The sequence below is a fragment of the Gavia stellata genome, chromosome 1 (genome assembly GCF_030936135.1).
Source record: "Gavia stellata isolate bGavSte3 chromosome 1, bGavSte3.hap2, whole genome shotgun sequence".
Classification (NCBI taxonomy): Eukaryota; Metazoa; Chordata; class Aves; order Gaviiformes; family Gaviidae; genus Gavia; species Gavia stellata.
The window spans coordinates 14,586,958-14,614,075 of NC_082594.1; the positions used below are offsets into that span (position 1 = coordinate 14,586,958).

Sequence of the window (27,118 nt, forward strand, 5' to 3'; positions counted from 1 at the left end):
TCATTCCATGAATCCTACAAATTGAAATACTTAGGAGGAAAGGTCTACTGCAGGAGATCATGCAAAAAATCTTTTAGACTCTGAATTGTTTTCTCTCTTCATACATTGCAGTCAGTGGAATTCCAACTGCTGCAGTTTAGACAGGTCCTCAGGCTAATAGATACCTTTAAGAACAAGTCTCTCCTGTTAATCAATTTTATTTTTCTTTTCTTGATTTCAGCCCATGGCTCCTAGTGCTTTCTCCCCATCACTAACTATACACAGTTCTCTGTCTTTTTTACACACTTTCATCAAATAACCGTAGACTGGCATCATATATTTAGTTTATTTTCCACATACGTCAATATTTCCAGGTCCGTAATCAATTTTCCTGTCTCCTCCAGCTTTCCAATGTCTTTATCTTAGCTCCCTATTTTTGGTGAGTATCAGCATATCTCTGGATGATGCTTCTCTCCTTGCTTTTCATTCTCATCCATCTAGAGCCAAAGGCAAATTTTGTCTTCAGGTTTTTTTGGTATATGCTGGAAAAAATATGTGATGGCAAAAGACGTATTTTGCACCTTTTGTTTTGGACATGCCATCCATACTGCACTTGCAGCAAAGGTTTTATAAGGCTTTTACTGAAAACAGCAGTCAAAGCCCAGGAACAACTTGATGCCTCCTACTATGCCAATACCGCAGCAATATTTCTCTGATATTAAAAATTCTTACTGTCAATTACCCCCATGAAAGTATAGCATCTCCTGCTAGAGACCTGGGGGCCAGGGGCATTTAGCAGCTTGCCTGGTGTTCTTCAACAACTTTCATAAAATGTCTAAAATATAAAAAAAATTTCATTTGAGTTGTAAGTTGTAACCCAGCTCATACACTTACTAGCTGTTTTCTAGAGCTGTGAAACTACTAGATGCCAAAGGACATTATAAAGGACTTACAATTATCTCTGCCTCCCTCTTTCACAGTTAAAGGAATATAAAAGGTGCTCTTCAAGAGAGAAACTAAGATGCTGGAAAATGAAATTATTTCCTCAAGAGCACCCTGCAGACTGGTGGAATAAAATCACAGCAAACACGATAAAGTGTTCTACACAACTCATTAGCCTGGACCCATTTTTGTTTTGAGCAGAAATAAAGATGGTACTCAAATCTAGGAGCCCATAGAAAACATTTCCTATGTCAGTTTTGTTCTACTTTGTCCAGATAGAAATATGAATTTTTAGTTCTCCACCATTGCCAAGATTATATATTTTACAGTCACTGCCTTTATGGATAGTGCACAATTTGTGCTAATCAGCATTTTTTGCAATAGTATTAGAACAACTTCTTTAACGTTATGGAAAGGGGGTCCCTTTCCTCTCATTCCTCTCACTGACAGATATGTGACACTAGTATATTATTAAGTTTCTCTTAAGTCTATTATTATACCTTAGACTATCTTACAGATAAGTTAAAACCAGATCTGAGTCAGAGTTTCACCTATTTGCACTAGCAGGGAGTGAGATCAGAGCAAGTAGCAGAGGGCTTCCAGATGGAGGAGACCAGCAGTGACCTCCAGTACAGCAGAACAAGAAGCACAACTGTTATTAACCCCCTACAAGTGCCTTTCTTGGCCTCAAGGTGAAATACTCTCACAGCCTTCCGTGCTCCTGAAAGACAGCATTAGTGTCTCATTGGCCTACCAACCTTGTCAACCCTTTCCAGGGTGTAAGAGGGTTTGGGTAAGAAGGTTTTTAGCAGCGCAAAGTTTAGCCAAATGTTTCTTTACAAAATTCTCACTTCCTTCACTGACAGCTGATATGGCAGGATTTAGGGGCATTGCTTGAAACAGCATTTCCTGCTGTACCTCTTGTTCATAACAACGGTCAACATGAATTATTTACCTTTAAACCCATTGTTTTTTCACTGACACCTTATTCCTCCAGGAGAAAATGATTATTTTGGCTCAGAAATTCAGATGTAGACCATCATTCCTTACCAGGGGTTTCTTGTAAAATTTCAGAGCAGGCTGTAGGACCAGCTGTGTCACACTCTGGTCTCACAACCTGCATATTTCTGTAGGAACTCACTCGCTGTCTGTTTGAATCTTCTTCATTTCATCAGTTGCATCTGATCTGGGTCACCACAGAGTATTTTGGAGAGAGACAGGATGCCCAGTATGCCTGTCTGGTCACATTTAATCACAAACTAGTGATTTTTCTTTCTTACCTGGTGCTGCAATCCTATGACTGTCTGATGCAGCTGACACTTTGGGTATTGTTCAGAAAGTGGTATGTTGGATGCTGACAATTTCAGATTGTTGTAGTCTCAGCACTTAGTGGAAATTCAGCTGTAGAAGTGAGAAAGGCATTAAGAATAAAATTTTGATAATGCAAGACATCCTCATATGCACTGCAACCTATTTTGAGAGGTGTGATTTTTCTCCAAGTGATCTTCTCATCCATGAAATTTCCATGAAATTTCATTCAAGCTCAAACTGATTAATAGAAGACAGCACAAAAATTAAAATTTGGGTGGAGAAACTGGCCATTAACCTTTTGTAATCACAGTTCCTCCACAAATCCTGACTAGCAGCATTTTCCCAATAGTAAGCACTGGTTTGTGTAATTTCTGCTGCCCTCTTATTCTGACCCTCTTGGTTCTGTGTTACCTACTCACTAGTGTCAGTTCAGCAGAGAGTGGTGGTGTCAACCAGACCACAAAAACACTTTTTTGGCTGTTTTTCTTTCGGCTGGATCAATTCCCTGATCCTGCTCACAGCAGTGCTCCATGAGCAGCACTGCTGCCACAGCAGGAGGGGAGGGTTGCTGTAACACTGGAATCGAACAAGCAGCTGAGGGCAGGAATATTCTGTAATGCAGTGTAATGGACCATCCTGATTTTCAAAAAACATTTTAATAACTTCCTTATAAAAACTGTATGGAAGAAAATCCACTGCTGCCACTACAGGTTAGTCCAGATACATGTAGTAAAACTGGCTAGAGAGGAAGAGATTTTTGTGGTCAGAATTGCAGCTTCAGTTGAAATTTGCTATCTTATCTTCCTCACTGTAATAGCTACCTATTCTTCTCCTACTGTATACTTCCCAATTGGCCTCGTGTCCAGAAAATGAATTTTATTCACCCCAAACTCTGTTCTCGTTCATATTTTAGGACACTATCCAAAGTCATTTGTCTATGCAAAATTTTGTCCTTAATTTCCTTTCAGTCAAAAAGTTGCTTAACATTTTGAGAAAGTAGGCTGAGTTTTCTGCATCTGATTTTCATTTTGCACCGAGGATATAAAAACTGGCCTGTAAGCTTGCAGATTTATTGCCAATTTGTGTTTGTAAAACATTTGGACATCCTTGAATAAACAGGTGCAGAAATGCAGCATAAAATAAATCAGGGATTGGACAGTGATTTTAAAATCTCAGGAGCACTGTATAAAGCTATGGCACAATATCCATAAAGACTACTGAATAATAAAATACATCCTTCTATTCTTACATTCACCCAAAACTCTTCACTGGACAAACAAAAACCAGGCAAACAGCCATTTTTCCCCAAGATGAATGTTACATTTATAAAAAGAAAAAAGAACCTGTTACTTTTGAAATCTGTTTAAATGCTCCTTAGAATTTACATTTCCTAATTAAAATTAAGTGTAATTATGGAGTGAAGTTTTCTTTGCCCTCAGGTATATCAGGATGATGTTAACATATTTTTGTTAAAAAAAGAGAATATATTGAGCCAGAGGTTATACATCCAGTTAAATGTTTCACTTTTTAAATTATTGACAGGGTTTAAGAACAAGTGTGATGATATTATGGCAAGCAACCCTTGCTAATGTGCAGAGAGGGAACTCTCTGGGGCAAAGTAAAGAATACACAGAGAGAAGAAAGGAAGTCAGAAAGTGATTAAAATATTTCTCTTAATCATGCATTTAGTTCTATTCCTGCTACATCTACCTATTGCTTTGCTACCTTGTTCTCAAAGAGATGGGAATCTGAGTCATTGCCTTAGCTGATGGCAAATTTAACAGCTTGAAAATTATGAATTCAAAGGTCATTTAGGCTATGAGGAGAAAATTTAGGGTAGAAATACCCCAACTAATGAAAAAAGGTTGTTAATACCAATTAGCCACTATGATTTGCAAGTTTGTGGTTACAGGCTAAAACCCATGCCATGACTATGCTCTCAAGACAGCCACAGAGAGAGAGTCAGGAATGGCAGTTGTGTACTGAGGAGAACAACTCTGCAGCCAGGCTTGGGCAGACAGTTTTATTTGAGTGTGAGCAGGTGCATACTAATTCTGGACGCTCTGGTTCATGATGAGATCAAATTCAATATAGAAAAATGGGACTAGATATGCTTTGGGTCATATAGTAGAATTTTCAGAAAATCAAAATAATAAAAAGAACAAAATATAAATAGGAACAGTTTAGCACCTCTTTGAAACTGCATTATTTTATGGCACCACTGGCTAACTTTTATGAATTTTTAGTTACATGTTTAACTGTCACAGCTTCCAAAATCATATTAGCATACTCATTTTCAAAGGAAACAATTGCATCTCAGCATGCTTCTTTTGTGCACACCGAAGCACTCAAAAAGAAAACAACAGCATCAACTATACAATGCAATCAAATTATGTTTTTGGGATAATTAGTAGACAATAAGTGAGCAGGGACTCCCACAAACTGCTTCTGAGGTTTTCATGGGTCCCTTTGATATAACTTAAGAATCAAGCGATTCAGTGCAGAGGAGCACATATGGAGCATGTCATGCATTGCCTTGACTATAATAAGAAGAATATGGGAGCAGATGTTTTTCATCTTGGGTTTGGGAGTGAGGTTGGGTCAATCTTATCTCTGATTTCCTCTACTGAAAGGGAAATGAGTGATTCTTTTTCTGCTATGTTTCCAGCTTCTGACAACTGTCTGGTCAGGGACTCTGAAACAGACTATTCTCTGCTTAGGAATGATAGACATCTCATTCACTTTCTTTATCATCCATGCACGAGATGTAACTAGAAGTGGTTAGTCACCTGCCATGCCTTTTCATATCCTCTCACGTCTTTGATTGGTGACCTGTCAAATGACAGCTAGATTCAAAGATTTACTTTTAAAATCAGTTCCCCATGTTTAAATACGTTACCTATTATCTGATGTTTGAAGCAGAGACTTTGTTGTGACAGATCTGGACTTCTATTCATACCAAGCAGAAGAATTTTACATTCCTTTAGCAATGAAGGCCTTTTAGCTACTTATTTGAAAAAAACCCCAACATTCAATATCGTTACGTTAACTAATTTCATCTATCATCCTCTTTGCTATACAAATTGATATGGCTACAGTATGAAACCCCAAAAGCTGGCTTTTAAGCATACATTTTTATTTCTGCATATGGCAGCTCAGTTCCTCACTGAGTCATGCAAAGTTTTCCAAATTATAAGATCCTACATATAGCTATTTGATCGACTGCTGCATTAAAGATCTGCTTCTCTGCAAAAAATATTCCCTGCTTTTTAACTGATTATTACATTAAATTTAGGTACTAATGATCACAAATACACCTAACAACTGTGTACCTGTAAAAAAAGACTGTTTTAACATTGACTTACTGCATAATTTACGTTCCTGATGAATGCTGGAAATCTCGTGGGTTCTGTGCTTAATAACATTAAAAGCATTTTCTCTCTTGAAATATGAATTAAACCCAAGACACTTTAACAAAAATATGTGCAAGTACCTTACCAAATGCCCAGTCATTCCTAGCTGAATAAATCATGATTTTCTAGTAAACTGAGAAAACTAAATGAAACAGTCTATGATTATTGACCTCCTTACCAAAATTTGAATAGCTTAGGTCTTGAAAAGTTGCGAAATATTCTGTTGTGACTACCAAGTAAATGCTCTAAAATTCAGTCATAATGAATGCATTAATATGTAGTACTGTAATTTAATCCATTGGACTTTATTAAATCCAGAAGATTTCTATTCCTGGTCATGATACTGCTCACTGCCTGGTGCTGTTACAGCATTTCCTTTAAAGATATGGAGCTTTATTAATTTTTCTCTTTTGGTTTTGGTTATTTGTTTAAATGTGCTTCTTTCTGAGAGTAAGTTAAGCTTTGTAAAGGCCATAATTTAAGCACTTTATCTGATTAGGTCTTTGCATATCAGCTAGAGACTTACCAGTTTATACACTTTGTATACAGCATGGTATTTTTTCCTTGCAGCCTACCCACATTGGGTGGAGAAACTTAATGATACTCAATTAGACAGTGGCGATCAGCTCCGATGGGAATGTAAAGCCACTGGAAAGCCAAGGCCCACATATCGTTGGCTGAAAAATGGAGTTCCTCTCTGGCCACAGGTACATTAGATGAGGAGTCACCAGTATGTTGCATGTTTTTCCTTTCATTGAGATAAAGTCAGTTAAAGAAAGTACTGAAAAGTACTTCAGAAATGACTGTTTTCTGTGATAGTTTCTTAAGTGTTAGTATACAGACAGTTTTTCTATGAATGTCCCCTCTGAACCATCTCAAGCAATGTAAAATTGCATTCACCAGTAAATGTCTGTAGTTCAGAAATATCTGGGAGGCAGGACCTTCTGCGTTGTGTCTGCAACAGCATCTGCCATTGTACTATAATCTACAGCTGAGCAATCTCCAGTATGTTTGGGTTTGTTTTTTTTTTTCTTTTCGATTGTGGTATTATGCTATCTGTATCTATTTTTTTTCTGTATAAAAGATAGTAACAACTCAGGGAAGTGCTGTATTTGCTGAATCATATTCCTTCATATTTCCCCCAATGTTATGTTACGTTACGTTACATTACGTTATGTTACGCTATTTACCACATTTTGTTTGTACATAATCATACTCTTCAAAACACTAACAGGCTAATGTTAGAGGCACAATGACTATTACATTTTCATCAGTTTTCAAATTCATTAATTCTCTGAAAGTAACAGAACTCACCATCAAGACCATTAAAATGTTTCATGTAAAACTCCTAGAATGTGAAGGCCTTAGCTACAGTCACCTGATATATTTTAGATCTAGGTAAAATTCTCTTCCTTTTAAAAGACGACTCATGGCATGGCCTGCCTTTTATTTCACTTTGTTCTGTTTCTCTCACTGAATCATCAACACGTCAGCCCACATTACGTGGGTTTTGCCTAGCACCTTTCCATTTTTGTGGTCTCAAATTATTTAGCGTAAAGAAAAGTTTTGTAAATTTATTTAATGCATTTTTCCAGATTAAATAAAGCTGTTCAATTCTGGGAGAAAATGTCTCCATTTGTAAATGAATTCACAGAATGGATTTATGAGTATAAAAGATGTAATGTCTTTATTTTCAGTGAATGTCACTTCTATCTGTGAACATCATCCAATTATGCAAACAATGAGAAAGGAAACATAAACCCAGTTTACTTTTGAAGCTGTGAGGCATTGAAAATAAGGTTATATGCCTTTACTTTACCCACTTCTGCCTTTTTAGGTGGAGCTATTAGTCTTGAAATTGAAGCAATTTAAATATCTGTACTTCTTGGTTTTCTGATTTTCCAAACCATTAGTTGCACCAGGCTCTGAAATTTCAAATTAAATTACAGTTTAAACTGGGGGCTTACAACAGAGAAAAATTTTCTCAGTTTCCTCTGCATTCCCAAACACTGTGTTCTTTATCAATTTTTAATTAAACCTACAACAACTGTAATAATGAAACTTAGAAATGTTTTATAGCAGTTCAAATTATTCATTATACAGCTCCATGAAGTACACATTTCCATAAACAGTTATTAATGCCCCTTCTCTTCCAGCTATGGTAGTTATTTTCTACTAGTGGACCTTTCAAATAAGAAATTTGTGCTCATGATGAAGGCAATTAGACCCTTTCACTCTTACTCACGCAAGCAATCTTTTATATCTACTTTTATGAAAATAGTACGATGACTGAAACCAAACATTTACTAGACACGTGAAGATCATCAGATATGTTACATCCACAACTGACTTCTTGCCTCATTAAAGTTCCTAGGATGAACTGCTTTTAAAAATTATGTAAGGGTAATAGCGGACAAACAAGCAAACAGACAAAATTAAGCCTTGGACATAGTGAACTTGCACTGAAAAATATTTACTGTTAAATATCCTTGGAGTTTTTTCTGCCCTCCCCCATTTGCTTTCTTCTTGTCATTCCTTATATAACACGAAAAAGTAAGCCCAAGGAAATTTCGTGCTCAGTTTTATTTTAGCTTAATAATGTCTTTTATCCCTTTGCCTTAAGCGAATAGCACAGCAAATTTCCAGTGCCTGTTTGCTTTTATAGAAGATTTTTTTTTTCTTTTATTCCATTACAGAGCAGGATTGAGATGGTTAATGGTGTTCTGATGATCCATAGTGTGAATGTCTCAGATGCTGGAATGTATCAGTGCTTAGCAGAAAATAAGTATGGCACCATTTATGCCAGTGCCGAGCTAAAGATTTTAGGTGAGTATTATCAAAAAAGAACAAACTGTTCCTTTTTTTTCACTTTGATAATTACATTTGTTCTTGGTCTGTTATGATAAGGAACAGCTTCTGCCAATCCAAACTTAGCAGAGCAGATAAAAATGGGCTCCTTTTTCTTCTTGTTATTTATGTGTGAGTGGGTCCTTTGTCACCCGAGAGAGCACAGGTCCTTCTGTTAAATGAAAATTTTCTTTCATAAATTACTGACTCAGTTACATTTTGTGACTATTTCTCATGTAAGGCTATTTCAATTCAAATACATGGAAAAATATTTTTTACTCCTTTAAAAATAAGTGCAGGAGAAGAAACTTAGAGAATAAATATATTTTAGTCTCTGTTAAAATTAAATTAAATTATTATTTCTACCAAAGCCATTATTCAAAGGTATATAAGCATGATCTTAGTTTTAAAGGTGTAAAAATTTCCTATGAAGTCACCAGAACTGATTGAATACTGGAAATTACATACCTGAGCTAATATCATCCCATAGTAAAGCAATTATACTACATAGTGTTACCCGGAAATATAATACAAATTTCATTATTCAAAAGTTGAAGTGGAGAGTTAATGAAGAAAAACTTGAAGCATGTATTTCCAACACTCTAGTTTTCCTTAAAGCAAACTGTGGTAACACACAATGGGACTATAGTGGTAAGAGGTCTTCCATGGGGTTAAGTGAGACAGACTTGTAAGAGTCTCACAATCTTTATTAGAGTATGATATAGCTGGAAGACAGGTGTCTGTCAAAATAACTCAAGGGCCATATTGGAGATTAAAGGTCTCTGCGTGGTATGGCTCAAACCTTGCAAATTTCAAAACCTGCGCCTGGGAGTCATTCCTGTGAACTCCCAGTCAAACGAATAATAAAGCTGAAGTTACTGAAATAATATGCTACATTTGAGCTAAGATTTGGTTGTTCTGAAGAATAACCTATATAGTAACTTTCCTCTATTTCTTAGCTGGCCAATATTAGAATTTCACTGATAATGCTTCAAAATACTTCTGTCTAGACATAAATTAAAATCCACAGTCAGTGGTTGCTCTCTTTCCATCACTTTCCTTTGTCATTTGTGATTCAGTCAGCAGAGATCCCTGTTGGTTACAATGTTCTCTTGCTCTGTTTTTTGTATCTATTATAAAATAGGTATACCTATTATATAAGGTGGTTGTACACTTTCTTTGATGTGCTCTAATGTCAGAAATGGTCATTAATATGTTGCTGCAGTAAAATCAGCCTTTCATTTTGTCACTTGTGAAATTGTACCCCTGTTAAATTTTAACTATAATGTTGCATTAAAGAAGCAGTTGTGTTTAATTTTCTGGATTATTAAAGGGAAAAGAACAGAATAAATTGTCCATATAAATAGCTCTGGTATGAAAATCACCCAAAATAATGGTAGGAAATTCCTACATATTTGAGGCAATGGAGTATAATATGTTCCTATATGTGTAGCTGATATAATTGCAGGGGGGACTTCGTTTTTGCAAAACTAGTTTAACAAAAGTACAAACAACTGTGATTCCATGAGAACAACTGTCCTTTCATATTATGAAATTACAGTAAGTGGCATTTTGTGATACATTTATTACCTTAGCTGATGTATTGTAATTAATGGGACTTCTTGAAAAGTTAAATACTAAGAATAAGACATGGTTAAATATCTTCTATTAAGAAATTCTCACTTTTCAATTCCCAGAATTTAGGCCAATATAAAAAGGGAAAGCAATAAAATTTCTCTAACAATAATATTTTTTATAAGATTTAACTCTAGAGAGCACATTTTAGATAGTTGTGGAATTTAAACTTTTCATTTTGAACTAATTACTTCTAACAAGTTACCTATGAAATTAAAAAAAAAATTTAGAAAAGGTGTAACTAAATCAACCGTAGTATTTAATTTCTAAAGCTGTTGGATTTCACAAGCAATCTTACTTTAGTATGTTGATGTGAAGGACATCTCACTAATTTGTAACTGGATAAAGTTACAGACCTGCCATCTAGTTGGCTGCTGATTTCAGACATTTTCTAAAATTCCATCTAATCTGCAGTATAATAATTTCCAAACCAAAAATGGAAATTCTATCCCCAAAACTAAATTCTTCTGTCAGAATGTATTGAAATGGGAAGCTGTGTTTTTTCCCTGTAGAGTTAACGTACTTCTTTTTAACAGCTTCAGCTCCCACTTTCCCACTAAATCAAATGAGGAAAACAATAATTATTACCAAGGGTCAAGAAGTTGTCATTGAGTGCAAGCCACAAGCCTCTCCAAAGCCAACTATCACTTGGAAGAAAGGAGACAAAGCATTAAGGGAGAGTAAGAGGTCAGAAGCCTGTTCGGTAAACTAAATATTGTGTTTGCATGTTTGATTCCATGATATAAAATGAAAATACAGCAAGTGACAAGAACATGCATATGTTAGCATGGGTATGGCATAATTATTTTGTCAAGCTGATTTGTCTGACAGTAGTGACTTTACTGTTTCCACAATATTGAAATGAAAACTCTTAAAATTGTTCAGAGATGCAGACAGATGAAAAGAAGTTATTGTTTTGGTTTTTTCTCTATTTTCTGTTACTCATTTCAAAAATGCTTCAGTTAACACTGTAAAAATACTACAAATTTCATGTATGATGGTATTAAAAGCATAGAGGTTGAGATAGTGAGGACCACATAAAATACCAAACGTGCTTATTCATTTGAAATAATTTTAATAAGGCAGATTTGCAGCTTGATCACAATGGAAGGCTGTCTAAGAATAGCTTTAAAATGATTCAGAGAAGAAAAATACAATTCCATTATAGGATTTAATTATACAAGTAATTTCTGTACTCAGCAGCACATGTGTTTAACAGAATATGTTTAATTAAATAAGTTCTGTCCAGCTCTGCAAGCTAAAACATAGTTTAAGCACTGCAGGTTAAATGTCAGCTGTAATTGCACTTTACAAGATTGCAGGTCTGTACACTGAAATAGTTTTGCCATCCTGCACATGGTCTTTAAGTACACAGAGCAATCTTATCTTCTTTCTGGTAATGTATGTGAATGAACCTCTTAAACTGACTTGTGTGGCATTAGTCAAAAAGATAAAAGCAAGGCCTTTTTGTTCACTTGTGCAATACTGATGAAAACAGTAGAGCACAACTCTCCTCGTTACTGCAAAAGCCATTTCATTCAGGTGAGTTTTATTTTCATCTCATGCCATTTGTTCTGTTCTGAGAAGGAAAAATGGGTAATTTTTCATGCCATATTGGCTCTTTGGGGAGCAGAGTGAAACAGCATTATGTACAACATTTTACTAACAGGTATGAGTTGTATAGTACATACTGACAAGATATGACAGAATGCTATTACAAAGATGCTGATAATATCAAATATTCTGACACTGATGCCTCTATGCTGTAGCTACACCGTTAGGTGGTTTCACTACATGACCTTTTCCTCTCATCTCCACAAAACTATGGTTTCTCTGATGGCCACATGTAAATCACATTTTAATCCAAAACCAGTAAAGCATTTTGGTAATTACTTGATGTCTGTCCAAACATAGCCTAACTCTGAAGTTAAAATTTCATAAAAATAAGATCTGGAGCTACATTTTTGATATTTGCAGCTTTTGATACTTGCTTATTTTGACAGAGGCTGGAACGGGAAACAGTGAAACATGGAAGAAAAAAAGCTGGTTGGACTATTTCAGATCTTTGAAAGACTTGGGTTGTGTTCAACCTAATTTTTAGTCAGCTGTTCAGGGAATATCTTGTGTCATTTGGAGCAGTTCCCCTGCATCTACTGTTTAGGGGGGCGCAGAGGAGGGTGTGAGGGGAGTATTGGTTTCAAGGGAACTCAGTTCTGCCTCTACATACAGCATGCTTTAAACAACAATAATAGAGTCTGACTGAAGAGGCTATGAGGAAGGCTATCGTGATTTTAGGAAAGGAAGTGTAACTCAATGGAGGTAGTATGTGTTTTTCATGTTTTGGGCACTCTGAGAAAGAAACATTGGAAGCAAACCATGTAAAACATTCTAAAAACAGAATAATCTGACATATTTTGATTAGCACATCTACATACTCTAAATATGGGCTTTCTTCATAGACTGCTTATAAAAATCTCAGCAAAACCAATTAGGAACTGTCATGTGATGAGTTTGCATAGAATGTTAAACCATCAAAGATTTTAAAAAAAAGCATTCTGATTAAAAAATAAGGAAGGGCAAGGATAGGACAGCAGAATATATTTTTTTTCTTTTCTGCCACAGCTTATTCCTCTTCTACAGAATGCTTGTACCAAGTGCATGTTGTGTTTCATTTTTACCAAGTCTGCCAGCCCAGAAAAGGAATTTGTTCCATTTAGCCACATCTGTTAGAAAAGTCTCAATACAAAAGAGACCTTCCCCTCTATGGAGAAGAAGAAATTCCACTTGCCTAGTGGGTCTGCTGCCATCTAGTCCACCTCCTCCAAGCTGTGTTGCCTCCTTAGGCATTACTCCATACAACCAAAAGCTGGCTGATATTTCAGTTTGTAACTGAGAAGAAGGCAGAGCATATTTCTGTGGGACTCGTGCCTGGGTACAGTTCTCGCTGCAGTCAGACCTTGACTCTAACTCCTGGAATTTAATGCAGTCTGAAAGCCTCAAATTTTTCAGATTCATTCAAAAGGCTAAAGCCACTCACTTGGCAACATAACTGTGGAAAGGGTCTTCATGAGCTCCATCTCTTGGTCTGTTTTTACCTTTGAACAAATTATCCAACTCAAGATCTTCAAATTCACAGTCTAGCTATGCTAGGTTTGCTCTCCCTGGTGAGCAATCATTATTTTGAGCAGTCAGATCATTTGATTCCACCTGGAAAGCATCTGTATATTAAAACTGCTCTTGTGAACTGGGTTCTGAATGAGTGGGAAGTCTATAAGATAGAGCAAAGAAAGTAGGATATTCACAACTATTTGCTGACAAAAAATATCATTCTGACTGTTACAATCTCATAAATGCTTTAAATTTGATGAAATTACTCCTATGGAAACACATTTCTTTAACAAAAAATACAAAGTATTCACAGATGTAAAGATTAAGACCTGATGCAAAAAACACATTTTAATGAAATAAAATATACGGTATTGGAGATATACTACACAGAATTTAAAACTTTCAAAGAACAAGGCATAGTTTGTGAAGCTTACTGATGCAGGACATTCTTCTCCATTCAGACCACCAAGAAATAATTAAAAAAAAGCACAATTTAACCAACAAACAGGTAACTGAGGAAGCAGGATTTTTATAGTACCAATTTTGTGCTGCTTTATTTTGCTTTTGTTCCTTTTCCTTTTGAAGCTTCTCAAATACTAATGTTTATTTTATCAATGTTTCTTGCAATATCTCAATTTGTGTGCAGATTAATATTTAATCTTAAAAAATAATCTAAATACAATGATGTTTAAACATACATGTATGCATTGGTAATACAGTTTGGCATTTATTGACTTCTCCCTTTCCATATGGCACAGTCTAAGCTTTCTCCTTCACATGACAGAACAAGCTTTGCAGAAAAACAAGAGCAGTCTCTGAAGGTCAGATTCACAATAGATCACCATGAGCAGAGTAACAGTGCCAGTCTCTCTGTGGCCATTGTATAATTGCTCATATTCATCCACCTAGGTCCAAGGTTAACTTTGCCTGAGGACCTAAATATAATAAACATTTCTGTGAGGAAAATAAATGGTAACAATATTCCACCTGCCACTTCAATTCAGACACTTTTCCTATGGAGCAATCAGTTTCCTACATTCCACTTCTGCTTGAAGGAGTTCTGGAGATAAGGTGAAGAAAACTTTTGGCAGGTTAAGCAGCAGAGGGAATTTTAGATAGTTTGAATGCAATAGCCTGGCCTGGGTTTGGCCAGGACACAAACTTCAACATCTCTATTCCTGCAGTAGATGTCATGGTGGGTTTTTTATTAATTGCAACTGGGTAAAAACTTTATATTCCATTTTCTCTGAATGATATCAAGGAATTACAGAACAGCTGAGAGTGGCAAGGACTTCTGGATATCACCTTGTCCAACACACCTGATCAGAGCAGGGTCAGCTAGAACAGGTTGCTCAAGGTCATGTCCAGTCAGGTTTTGGGTATCTCCAAGGATGGAGACACTGCAGCCTATCTGGGAAAATTGTTCCTGTTCCAGTTAATCACCGCTACAGTAAAAAAGAAAGATATCCTTATCTTTAAATGGAATTGATGTTTAAATGGAATTGCCTGTATTTCAGTTTGTGTCCATTGCCTCTTGTCCTGTCACTGGGCACCACTGAGAAGAGTCTGGCTCTGTCTGCTTACTGCCTTCCATCAGTGTGCGTATCAGTTGATCAGTGTGTTGATCAGCTGGGAGGCTCTGATCTGTAATAAATATGGCCAGATACTGAATTAATATCAATACTTCTTCCACGACACATGGAATTCTCCACTCAGATCTGCCTCAAACCTACTTGGCCACCAAAATGCGTAAAATGGAGATGCCACTTACTCATACAAAACCTGCCCACTGTGTCTTGCCATGTAACAAAGTTACTGTCTGCTTGACATGCTCTTAATTTACTGTGTGCCTCACTTGAGAACATTGGGACTGATTTGCAGCCATAGAGAAGCCTGTAGAAGCTGTACATTGAACAACAAAGTACTGGATATTAATAGCAAGTACTCTGACAGTCTTTAAATATTAGAAATAAAATTAGTGGATACTGAAATAGGGAGACATGAATATTTCTGAAGCTATCAGGCATTAAAAACATGGAGAGATATTAATGAGGAAATTCTGTCTTCATAGTCATATGGATATAAAGTTTCAAGCCACACATTGACCTATGAAGAACAGGAAAACACAAAATAGTACCCATTAAGTAAGAATCATCATCTATAGGTACTAAATGAAGAATAAAACCACCGGAGAGGACAAAGTGTTCATGCTGTGTGCAACACAATACACGAGGGAGTGAATTGAGGCTGCTGAAATGTTGCCTTTACCTAAGTTTGCATCATTTTTTGTTCTTTCAGTTATGTTTCTATAACATTCAGCAGCTGTGAAAGAAGTCGAGAAAAGAAAGAGAAGAAAGAGATCTCGTATTGAGACATTAAATTCCAAATACTAATACAGGATTGCTACAGTGTCACTAGACAGAGACACAGGGAAGCCTGAGACTATTGCCTTTTACCTACCTTCAGATTAATACTGAAATCTTTGAACTACAGAAGTAGTTGTCCTGTATGTCTAGATATTTCATCTGTCACACTTTGCTATGCAATTAGTGGAAACACGTAGAGCACTTAAATCTAAAAATATCATCATTCAAAAACTTAGAAATGGACAAGTTTTTATATTCTTCTGGTCTCTCAGACTCCTTCATTTTCAGTTTTGACAGGTTCTTATTACAGTTTTACCTTCACTCTACTATATTTAAGTATCTGTCAGTGTTTCCATTGTAAGTTCCTATTTTAATGGCTTTATAGCTCAATTGCTATGAAAAAAAATCAAAGGAGACAAGAAAAAGAAGGATGTTTCAGAGCAGAAACAAGAAAAAAAATTATTTGAGTTTGCTGATGAAATTTGTATTCAATTTTATAACGTGCTTTGGTTAGTACATGTTGTGTTATGTTTTTAAATATGAACATGTATTTGTGTGTAACAGAAGTATATATTATATGCTTTCTTCATAATCATGGTAGTAGCTTTCCAAAATAATTTTAGTTCCATCTAACTGTGGTAGGTAACATTTGTTTAAACTGAAAACCGTGCACTATGAAGGCAACAGAAAGTATACATGAAAAATGGATGGAAAGTTACTCTGAAATGTAATTTTCAGTTTGTCTATTGGTCCCTAAGTTGCACCAGGCTCAACTTGTTTCTGGCACAAGCTTTTCTCCATGTGTGATCAGCCACACAGACAGCACAGTAGCTCAATCTATTACTCTTCCACTTTCTGGTGAAAACACCACAATTTTTTTTCCTGGTAATAAAGTTCTTCAGAATTAATGTACCTATAGGAGCAGATTATTAAGCAGTTTGAAGATTTGACTTTGTGTCCCCAGTTAAATATCCAAAGAAAATGGCCACTCATGAGTTTCAATTAGTTTCACAAATAGCATTTCCCACAGGTTACCAAATGAATTCTGTGGTTATATTCAAGAAAATTGTTATCTACAAGATCCTAAATGACTTCTCTGAACTGACACATCCCAGTCTTTCTTCTCAGGAGTGGTATTCAGGACAATACTTTCTATTATTTCTCCTTAATACAGTACTTCATATACTGCTATACAGCTGGCACTTTTTAGGGAAATAATGCTTGATTCTAATACAAAAGTGTATGTTTCTGTAATAGTGCTTTGAAGTACAGACTATTTTAGAAAAACATTCTCTTCTTCACACACTGGGTTGACGTTTGAAGAAACGTTCCACCGTATCTTACAAATTTTCAATTCAAATAGGATTTAATTGTGTAAAAACAGATACATAGTTCCCTACAATAACCCCCCGGCCTCCATCTGCTGTGTCAGCAGAGTGCAAGTCTCGCACAATTACTCTGTAGTATCCATCAAGCACATCTGGATGTTTTAGACCTCTTCAGGCACGTAGAGACTAGACACTAATACTTAGGGAGCTGAGTCCCACCCTGTATGACCTTGCTTTTTGGTATTTCCATACAATTGCCTTTCTTGATTTTTTTTCTCTGTTACTGAACTGTAAGTATCCCATATATATATATATATATATCCCATAGCTCTACTGAAAAGAAAAAGCTGAAAAGTGAAACCTTTTTAAGTTGCTAACAACCACAAGATACTTGATCTGTTGTATATGCCTTGAATATCTGCTTACACAACTCAATTAATTATCAGTTGAGCAAACAGTTCATGAATTCTGATTATATGCTGTTGTTATAATCGGCTGCCTGTTTGTGCACCACACAGACAGAATATGACAAGTCATCCGTCGCCTAAAGGTTTTTCTTTGCTTAAGGCTCTTCAGACTATGACTTTCAGCATAATTTGTCCTTAATAGAAACTTCATCTAAAATTCTTGGGAATTTAAACACTTAACTTCATGCCACCAGCTGATCCCCAGATTCCCAAGTGGCACTTTAATGATCAGAAAGTAGTGAAGAGAGAAAATGCTGAGGACATTAAGAAAAAGAAACTTCATGACAGAAACTCTTACCTTCCTGAGAGAGTTCTGCAAGTCACTTCTTTTCAATTTTTGCATAAATCATGGTCTAATTTAGCTGTGGCAGGCTCATAATGGGAATTAGAGATCTGGTTATAAATTGAAAAGGGAAACAATGGTAACCTTGCATAAACAGTAAAAACAAATGGCAAGATCATCCCTTCACAAAAAAGGATCTTTGTTCAAAAGCAGCACTGTTTTGCTAACTGATCATACTACACAACATGAGTTTTGACAACACAATGATTTTGGCCACACTCCTAAACAACTTTTATTCTTTACTCATGTTCTTTTACAGGGAACATGGTTAAAGAAACAGTCCAGTACCCGTTGTGCCTGAAATGTTTACTGCTTTGTGGACCTTAGGCAAGAGATTTGCTTTTCTGTACCTATGGGTGCAGGCAGGCCTGCTTTCAGTAACAAAGTTAAATTACTGAAATTTCCTTCCCTTGTCTCAGACCTTTTGCTTTACAATGAAAAGATTTAGGGATCTGATTCAGGTGAAAAATAGCCCCTTTATTTCACCTGGGCTATTTTTTTGCTAGATCACTTCCCTTGTCAGCTGGTCACACAGATGCAGACGTGCTTGTGCCAGAGCAGCCCAGGAAGGATTGGAGTGAATGGCCATGGACCAAGACAGGCACTCACCGCAGCGTGTCCAGGACAGCGCACACAGCACGTCTCACATTTTCCTGCCTATATACGCTGTGCACTAGTTATGGAAGATGTTCTACCTGCACAAATAAATTAAAAGCTGCCTTGTAGTGTTGCCTGGGATTGCACTGGGATGCAATCAGCTATGCTATTAAGCAGTTAGTCCTTGGCTGGATTTTAGCCTGCATCAAGTAGCTTTCCCCAAGTAATCCTTAGGCATCTTAGGAGTTTGTGCAGGCCAAAAGCTATTCCTACTAGGCTGTCCATGTGCTGCCACCATGTTTTAAAAGCCAGCAGCATTTAATGGGATGGCAACAGTTCTGCAATAGCTGCCTTCAATATATGGTAGGAGTATGCCTATTGATAGTCCTGATAGAGAAATAATCACTGTTTAAGTTGTGCAACACGTAAGAGTCTTACCTCAGCCAGAATGTCTGGGCATTATCACTGAATTAGGAACACTGAAATAGTGACAAGATCAATAATAATTATGGTCGCTCAGTGACGTGTTACCATATAGCAATAAAATGTTTAAAGTTTGTAGGCACCAAGTCTATTTTTAAATTGGGAAGAAACAGAACGTTAAAGAAGAAATTCCCAGGGCATTTTGGGAAATTTGTGACATGAACCCAGGTTGTTTGGATTGAGAACTCCTGTCAGACTCCAAAATACAAGCATATACTTCAAGTGTATCTTTTAATTTATAGCACTGTAAAGGGCTAAACTACATTTTAAGTGATGCTCAATATTTTATTAGATCTACTATTCAGCATCCATGATCTGTGTGCAGACTACAAAGATCTTCTACACGTGGGCTGCTAAAATTCATTTTGTACTAGAAAGCCACCTTCCCAGGGAATATTCTTCCTTATCTGCCGTAAATCTGAATCAGTTAGGGTGGCTTTTCAACAGATTATCACCTATTGCATTAAGATTTAGTGATCTTTGCAGCTATATTATGAAATTTATTATTAAATTTAAAAATTTAAAGGTAATTTGTGATGCATTTGGCATCTTCTCTCACATTATATTCTGACATTCTCCAGTCTGTCAGTCTTGAAAATCCATGGACTGTCAGTATTTATATTCTAATTGCTCCCGGAGAAGAAGTCGTTGTCTATGCATATTTTAAAAGTTAGATATGCTTTGCAGAAAATCAAATTGTATACAAAACCTTAAAGGAGTGGTTTACTATCTAGAAAAAAAGTGCGGTGGAAACTGGCTTTCTAGTGGCATTAGTAACAAAAAAGAATGACAATAGTCTAGAAAACAACAAGCTACAATTAATGCACATAGTCGTGATAAAAAAATAATGACTCTCTCAAGATCAATGATTTTCAGGCCTCTGTCTAACTCTATGAACAGATTCTAATAAGTAAATGACCATAAACTTACTATCCAATCAGCAGTCTCAATGGCGTATTTCTAAGCAATATATAGCAACGAAACTACATCTTATCCAACAAAAAAGACAGAACAAGGTCAGAACAAGGGATATCTGTCATGTTTGCACTTTTGCATATTTTCAAGTACTGTAGAACATCAGTCTTTGCAGTTGTCAAGGTTCAGATTTGCTTCACTGTGGAAAAAAATAAACATATATTTTCTCATGAAAAAATTATACCAATTTATTTATAAGGAAAGCCAAGGTATTCCTTTATTTAAGTAATATGGCAATTAGTATCACAAATCAGTATCACGTTAGTACTGATTATGAGTTACATTCCTTGTCTTTAACACTATCAATCTCATGTTCTCCTTTGGGCAAGGGGTTAATTTAAAAGAATTTTAAATTAAATGTTCCTCCTTAATAAATGATAGAGAGGAGGCAAGAACTTAAAAATATTTATGAAAAATAACATTAATTATCCATTACTGCTTGTAAGTTGTAAACTCATGTATCACTGTGAAAGTGGTAAATATTCATATTTCTAATATGATCTAGTTGTGCATAACACCAATTTTGCCATGGCAAATTACTAGCATCAGTGAAAATCAGATTATTCTAATGTTAGTGACTTTCATGGAAGTAGATTTTCTACATATATATCTGAGATTCCTGTATTTCTTATTTTTCTTTTAGTGTCCGTATACAGCTACTGCCCCTACAGCAAATAAATGAAAAGAAAGCCAGAGGGAAAAGAATCATAAGTATAATGCACACAGGAAGGTTAAAAATGTACTGAGACTTCTGTTTAGTAGACTGGTCTTGAAAACAAAGAAAACAATTGAGGCATTTGATATTTGTGAAGACTTTTAACAAGCATTCCTCAGCCTTGCCCTTCCCTTCCACTTTCCTCTTGCTAAATCCTTTTTAAAAATTATTTCTGTAGTTTCTATTTTTAAACTTTAACAAGTAATAGCTTCCAGGTTAATTAATATGCCATTTTTATCAGATTATTAAAAAATATTTAGTAAAACTAGCACCAACATTAATATCTGTAGCACTTCACTGGACCTAATATAATACTATGCTTCTTTTCTTCCCATTCTGCCACAGCCTGTCGTCTCAGTACACAGTCACTAATACGCTTTTTGTATTATGCTCATTGGCTATTATCTCTTTGCCTATGTTCACAGCAGACATAATCAGCCTAAAGCTGGGAAATGTATAATTTAAATTTTACCACGGTGTCATTGAATTAACTGTGCTAAAGCCATTGAAACATCCTAAAAGGATTAAAAATTTACAGTTTCTAGTTAAAAATTTGGGAAGACCTGTAAGAAAAGTGTGTTATTTTCATATGTGTGACTTAAGTTCACAACGCATAAAATCCCCTCAGTACATAGTCCAATATTTTTGGAAAGTAATGATATGGTATTGTACCAATATAGTAAGATGATATGGTATGATAGAAGTATGATTATGTAGGAATCAGTAAATGCATCTTCTGAAGCTGCTAAGTGTTTGATGTAGCTTCCATAAGCCTTTCAGTTTTACAAAGTTCTCAAACCATAGAGCAGAAAGACCTTTCACGTCCCCTTTTTTGTTATTTTTGTAGGAACAACCTCTTTCAACATTCTCAGATCTATGCAATACTGATTCTTTGGCAAGAACAACTATCACTATTCAAAGGAATCTCTCTTAGACATTTGACTGTTTAGTGACTGTTTATTAATCTTATATTTTTATCATTGTACTTTTGCAATTTCTTATCATCTTCCCTCTCCTATTCAAAATTTTCTTTACTGTTCAATATGTACAGCAGCTGCATAACCCCACGAACATCCTCTGGTGTATTTCATTTGTCACTACTAGGCCAAGTGACATATACTTAGTGATAATGTATTTTTTTTTTTTAAAGAAGCCCTTTCACCCATGGAATATTAACTCCTCATGTTTTTGAGTTTAGAACTGAAAAGGTTTTCTGTAGCTCAGCTGGAAAGTTATCATAATCCAAAACCTAATGAGTCTTTCCTCAAAGCTTCTTGCCTAGTAAAAATCAAAAGATAGCTCTCGCCCCACCAAAAAATGCAAAAATAGGTTCCAGACTAGAAAAAGCCCAAACAAATCTACAAATTATCTCAGCCTGTCCCGATTATTCCTTATCTCTTATCCTTATCTAGAGAAATGAACATCCACAAATTTCTTTGACTCATCGACATCTTCTATTTTCCTGATACAGTAACACACAACTTTGAAACACCTTTACTTTTCCACTCTCTTTGTATCAGCAATTTTTAAAAGTTTCCTTTCTACATCTCTGGTACCTCTTTGCTGTGAATGAATCCTTATATCCTTTACTAACAATGCCAAATCCAAGTCTTTCACAGTCATCAGTCCAAAGCAAAATGTGTATCCATGAGGAGCTAGTTAGTAAAGACTTATAAAAAAAATCACTTTTTTTCATTGATCTTTTCTTTATTTTCCTTTTCTTTCTTCTATTTTGTATTGTTCTGTTACATTGCAGTGCTCCTGGAAAGCATGACTGTTATAGAGTAACTCAGATTGGATAGGATTTCTAGAAATCATCTAGTTCAACACTCCATTCAAAACAGGACTAACTGTACTAGGTTTCTCAGGACTCTGTCCAGTCCAGTCTTCAATATCTCCATGGACAGAGATTCTACAACCTCTCTGGTCAACTTGTTCAAGTATTTGGACACCTTTGTGGTATTTTTTTCCCTTATATTTAGTCATATATTCTAATTTGTGTCTGTTATCTCTTATTCTATGCATCTTCAAGTCCAGCTTTGTCTTCCCGATACTCTCCAATAGGTGGATACAGACAGAAAAAAACCCTACCCTTAGCCTTTTTTTCTCCAGGCTGAAACAAAAAAACATTTCTCGGTCTTTACTTGTATGTCATGTGCTTCCACCCCATGACAATCTCTGTGGGTCTCTTATGGACTCACTCCAGTATGTCAATGTACTTCTTGTACGTGGTGCTCCAGATACAATCCCAAACAAAAAAGTGCCACGTAGAGGGGAAGAATTGCCTCTCTCAACCTGCCAGCTGCATTTTTACTAATACAACTCAGAAGGTGGGTGACCTTCTTTACTGCAAGGACACATTGCCTACTCATATTCAGCTGGGTATCAACCAGGACCCCAGGTCCTTCTCTGAAGACCTGCTTTTATCTAGTCATGCTGAATCTCTATTTGTGCATAAAGCTATTCTTTATAGATTTAGAACTTTACTAAAATTCCTGAGGTTTGTCTCAGCCCATTTCTCCACCTGTTGAGGTCCATCTGAATAACAACCTTGCTCTACAACATATCTATCATCCTCTCAATTTGTTATCTCCTATGAACATGCTAAGTGCACTCCTTGCCATTGTACAGGCCATTTATAAGACTGATAAACAGCTGTGGCCCCTTTGTAAGTCCATAAGGGATGCCAACTAGTAGCCAGCTACCAGCTGAATTTTATATCACTGATTACAGACTTTTGAAACAGACAGTGCAACCAATTCATTCCACACACACACCCAAAGAAGACCCCAGAGATGATCACCCACCGTTTCCTCTTTACACAAATGCTTGGTCCAGGGTCAGCTGGCTTCGATGCCTTTTCTGATGAGCCTTCCTCCTCCTCAGCTGCTCCCAGGGCACTATGCCTGTCCCGAAGTTGTAGATCTACAGGTGTAAGTGATCTATAGGTCAAGACCTAGGAAGACTGCTGTTGCCTGAAGTCATGCTTTTCCAGCATCCCCCATCTTGAGAGTTTCCATCTACTGTTCCTTTGAGCGTAGTCTCTAGCTGATCCTCATTTCTTGTTTCACATAGCTTGGGCTTTTGTCTCTTCAGGGTCTCTGAGAAGACCCTGTCAATCTTTTGTCTGTCCTCCCTGATGTCTCACAGTCTGCATGCACTGCTGCACTAACAGCTGCCAGGTCTCTGTTAGTGGCACTCCAGCCTGACAGTTACACGGCTGCTCCTCAATCACCAGCTGAAGAGGTGCTCGGGTCACTTCTTGACAGCCGTCAGCTGAGGACAGAAAGCACAGACTGCACCTAACCAGAAAACCGCCATCAGAAGCCTCCTGCTAGCTGATAAACAACAAAAGTCTCCAGAAGACAACCCTCACCAGCAATGGTAAGCCACCAGAAGATGCCAGAAAGAGTTTTCAAGAGAAGATGGGAAATGTAGCAATAAGAGCTAGTTCCTCCTTGCTGTGCTTTGGAAACTGTGCTTGTTCGATAGCTGTTTTTTAAATCGTTCATGTGTATTTTTTTCACCTGCAATGGGAACATATTTTCAACTTACTTTTTTCTCAGTACTTTCCTGATCACTTCATTTCACGTCCACCTCATATTTCTAAAGAAAAGATAAGTTATAAAAACCAATCACCTATTATAATTACCTTGTGTTATAAATCCAAGCTAAACTAAGACTTTGCAATTCTTTCATCAGGGAAGAGAGGAAGGAATTCCCTTTACTGTAAAGCAAGTAATAGTTCAGTGCTGGAGAAGGTTTACCACCTTTGGTAAATGTTTGACCTGAAGCTTGAATCTGCATCAGGCAGTATATGGACTTGGACTGAGGTTTGTGCAGAGTAGTGGCTGCTCTGCAGCTGTCTGATGGAAGAGCCAAACAGGATTGTAGGACATGAAGACTCAAAACTCTCCACTGCAACAACAGTGAAAGGCATCACCCTGGCTTTTTCTCTTCATATATGGTTTAATAATTGGTGACTCACTTGTGGTTGAGTTGTGGGTCCAGTTGTTCTTCTCTATCCCAAAAATTTCCTTTCTGCATAAAATTTACCTTTTGATGAATAACATTTTTGGATTTTGAAGTCATTGACCTGAAGAAAACAGGACATCTATTTGAAGGTCTCTTTATTTTCTCTGCAGCACAAACCCTACTGTGGTTGTTTTAACAATCTAAATAATAAATGTAATTTAGATGTTAAAAATCTTTTAGAATCTGTAATGGTTAACTCTAATTTTCTTTACAAAAGAAAGGCAGCCTATGTTCTCATAGAAAAGTAAAACAACGTGCCAAAGCCATGTGTTTGTAAGCTTCTAACAGAAGTATTGAAAGTAGTATGCTATTTAACGCAGACATATAGAGAATCTTTTACAACTCAGAAACTGAAATCACTTAGATTGTAAGCAAACTTTTTAATAAATAAAGCACATTAATGTACCTTTAATTTACCTTAGATCTTAATTGGATTCAGAAGAAATTATGCTAAACAGTTCAGACTTTATGACTGACATCTCTGTAGCTGCAAACGAACCTTTCTCAGCCTGTCTCCTTGTTCTAGCATTTCTCCTCATTCTGATTTAATGCGTCAGTAAGCTCTGAACAATCCATGTCTTGGAGCACACCATGCACTAATTTTGCTCTGACAAACTTGTAATGGGAATTATAATACTTACTACATTTTTTCTAGGTAAAAACAAGGGAAGTAGAAGACCCTCTGTGTTTACATTGCCTGGGTTATATGACAACAGAGATGCTGTTTTTCACTGTGACTTCTTGGTTTTAATGGCAATTAGCCATAAACGGCACCATATATTTTATCTCTGTACTGAATATCCTTCAGATGAAAAGTAGTATTTGTGGGTACTTAAAATTCCTAGTACTTCAAGAGCTAAGTGCAACATTCAGAAAGGTATATCAGTTGAAGTTTTTATCACCATATTCCCCTTAGTGGTGATTCATTTTGTCTTGAATCAGTTTTTCAACACTTCCTCACTTTCACATGCAAGGCACAGAGTATTGTTGTAGTTGTGTTGTTGTGTTTTGTTTGGGGTTTTCATTCTGTGCTCCTTTTCAGGATCAAGGCCAATACAATAGTTCTTTGTTGTCCACTGAATGCTCACTCAGGGATATCGTACATCATCTTTGATATTCCGTTAAGACACAGTGGTTTCTAAACTCTAATATCAGCTTAAAAGACTCATGCGATTCAGACTATTGAATTTAAGCACATGTGCTTTTTCCTTTAAGACATGATTCCTGCTTGGTGTTTGACTTCTGCATTATAGCTCAACTGCACTTTCATATGACACTCAGACAAAAGCATATACCAGAAAGTATAATCCAGATTTTGTACCAAAGAGAATCCCCTGTGTCTAATACAAACTCCTATAAAAAGAAATACTTGCAACCACAGCAGTAAATGAATCCTTATTTATTAAAATTCCTTTCTTCCTCAGCAAGGGGTTTCCTATTCTGTTGAATGTAATTTGCCCTATAATATTGACAAAAAAAATTGTCACTGCACAAACATAATACTGAAATTAACTAATTCAGACACTTCTAAAAGGACCCCAAAGTGTAGAGAACTGTGTAATAAAACTGTACATAGGTCAGAAAATAAAACTGGGAACACTGTTCATTTGCAGATCATATCCTCAATTTTTTAACTTTTAATTTTGTAATAAGGTCCTTTTAATTTAACCGCTATCTGTCTGTTACTTTTTCATGTGAGTGTGTTGATTTTTCTGTTTTTTTTAAAATGTAGATAATTTGCTTTCAGGAATGGAGTATCATTTTAGGAAATAAGACATAAAATGAAAAAGAATTCCACTAAGTCATCGGAATTAAACTCACACATGGGAATTATTGTGGCCCTTTTTTTATGACAGTTATGTGGCATTTACTGTACTACCATTCACACAGCTTTATGAACACATGAAAACTGTATTGCCTATATTCAAAAGCCTTGAACTTGTGGCACCATATTCTCACCCTGTCATCCATTTGGTCTCAAAGTGCTTGATTGCACAAACGGCCTAGCAACAGGTAGCTCTACCTTGCTGGTTGCTCCTCTCCAGGGTACTGCAGAGAGAAAGTCCTATTCCCCTTTTCAGCTTATCCGTTTTATAAATACACAAACAAGATGTTTCTATTTACCTTGATGTATCATCTGATTTCATTTTCAGAGGTCCAGTCTTCAGCTGATTTTCTTTCCATGGTGTCACGTTAAAGGGCAAGGCAATTTGGCAGAAAATAAACCCCCTTGGGTTCCAGCTTGTCCTCACGTATCGGAGGGGCTGGGGGCGGCTGGGCTTAGATTCTGAGTGATGCCCAACTCTCTGTGTTACAAGTCCAGTAGCGTTCAATATATTGAACTCTCACAATTACGGATACACTTGTAAGACCATGCACTTTCAGACTAGTTGCGTTCCATGAACTAGCACGGCCACGCTTAAGGGATTTGGTGGCGTTCAAGGAGAACACTCACGGCTAGATTAGTGAATAGTGCAGTTTATTGAAGCAACAGATACACAAGTTCTTCTGGATTGCTGGTGATAAAATTACTGCCTGCAAAGCATGTGCAAATACCAAGAATGTGAGTAATAT

At 36.4% G+C, this 27,118-nt stretch overlaps 1 protein-coding gene across 1 annotated transcript in view; it reads left to right on the forward strand.

Annotated features, from left to right (window-relative positions):
* Window positions 1–27,118, forward strand: part of CNTN5 (contactin 5) — a 295,846-nt gene that overhangs the window by 143,848 nt on the left and 124,880 nt on the right. Inside the window, exons 9-11 of the mRNA XM_059824823.1 lie at window positions 6,216–6,352; window positions 8,342–8,471; window positions 10,664–10,814. Coding sequence (XP_059680806.1) covers window positions 6,216–6,352; window positions 8,342–8,471; window positions 10,664–10,814 — 418 coding nt within the window. The remainder of the gene's footprint in view (window positions 1–6,215; window positions 6,353–8,341; window positions 8,472–10,663; window positions 10,815–27,118) is intronic.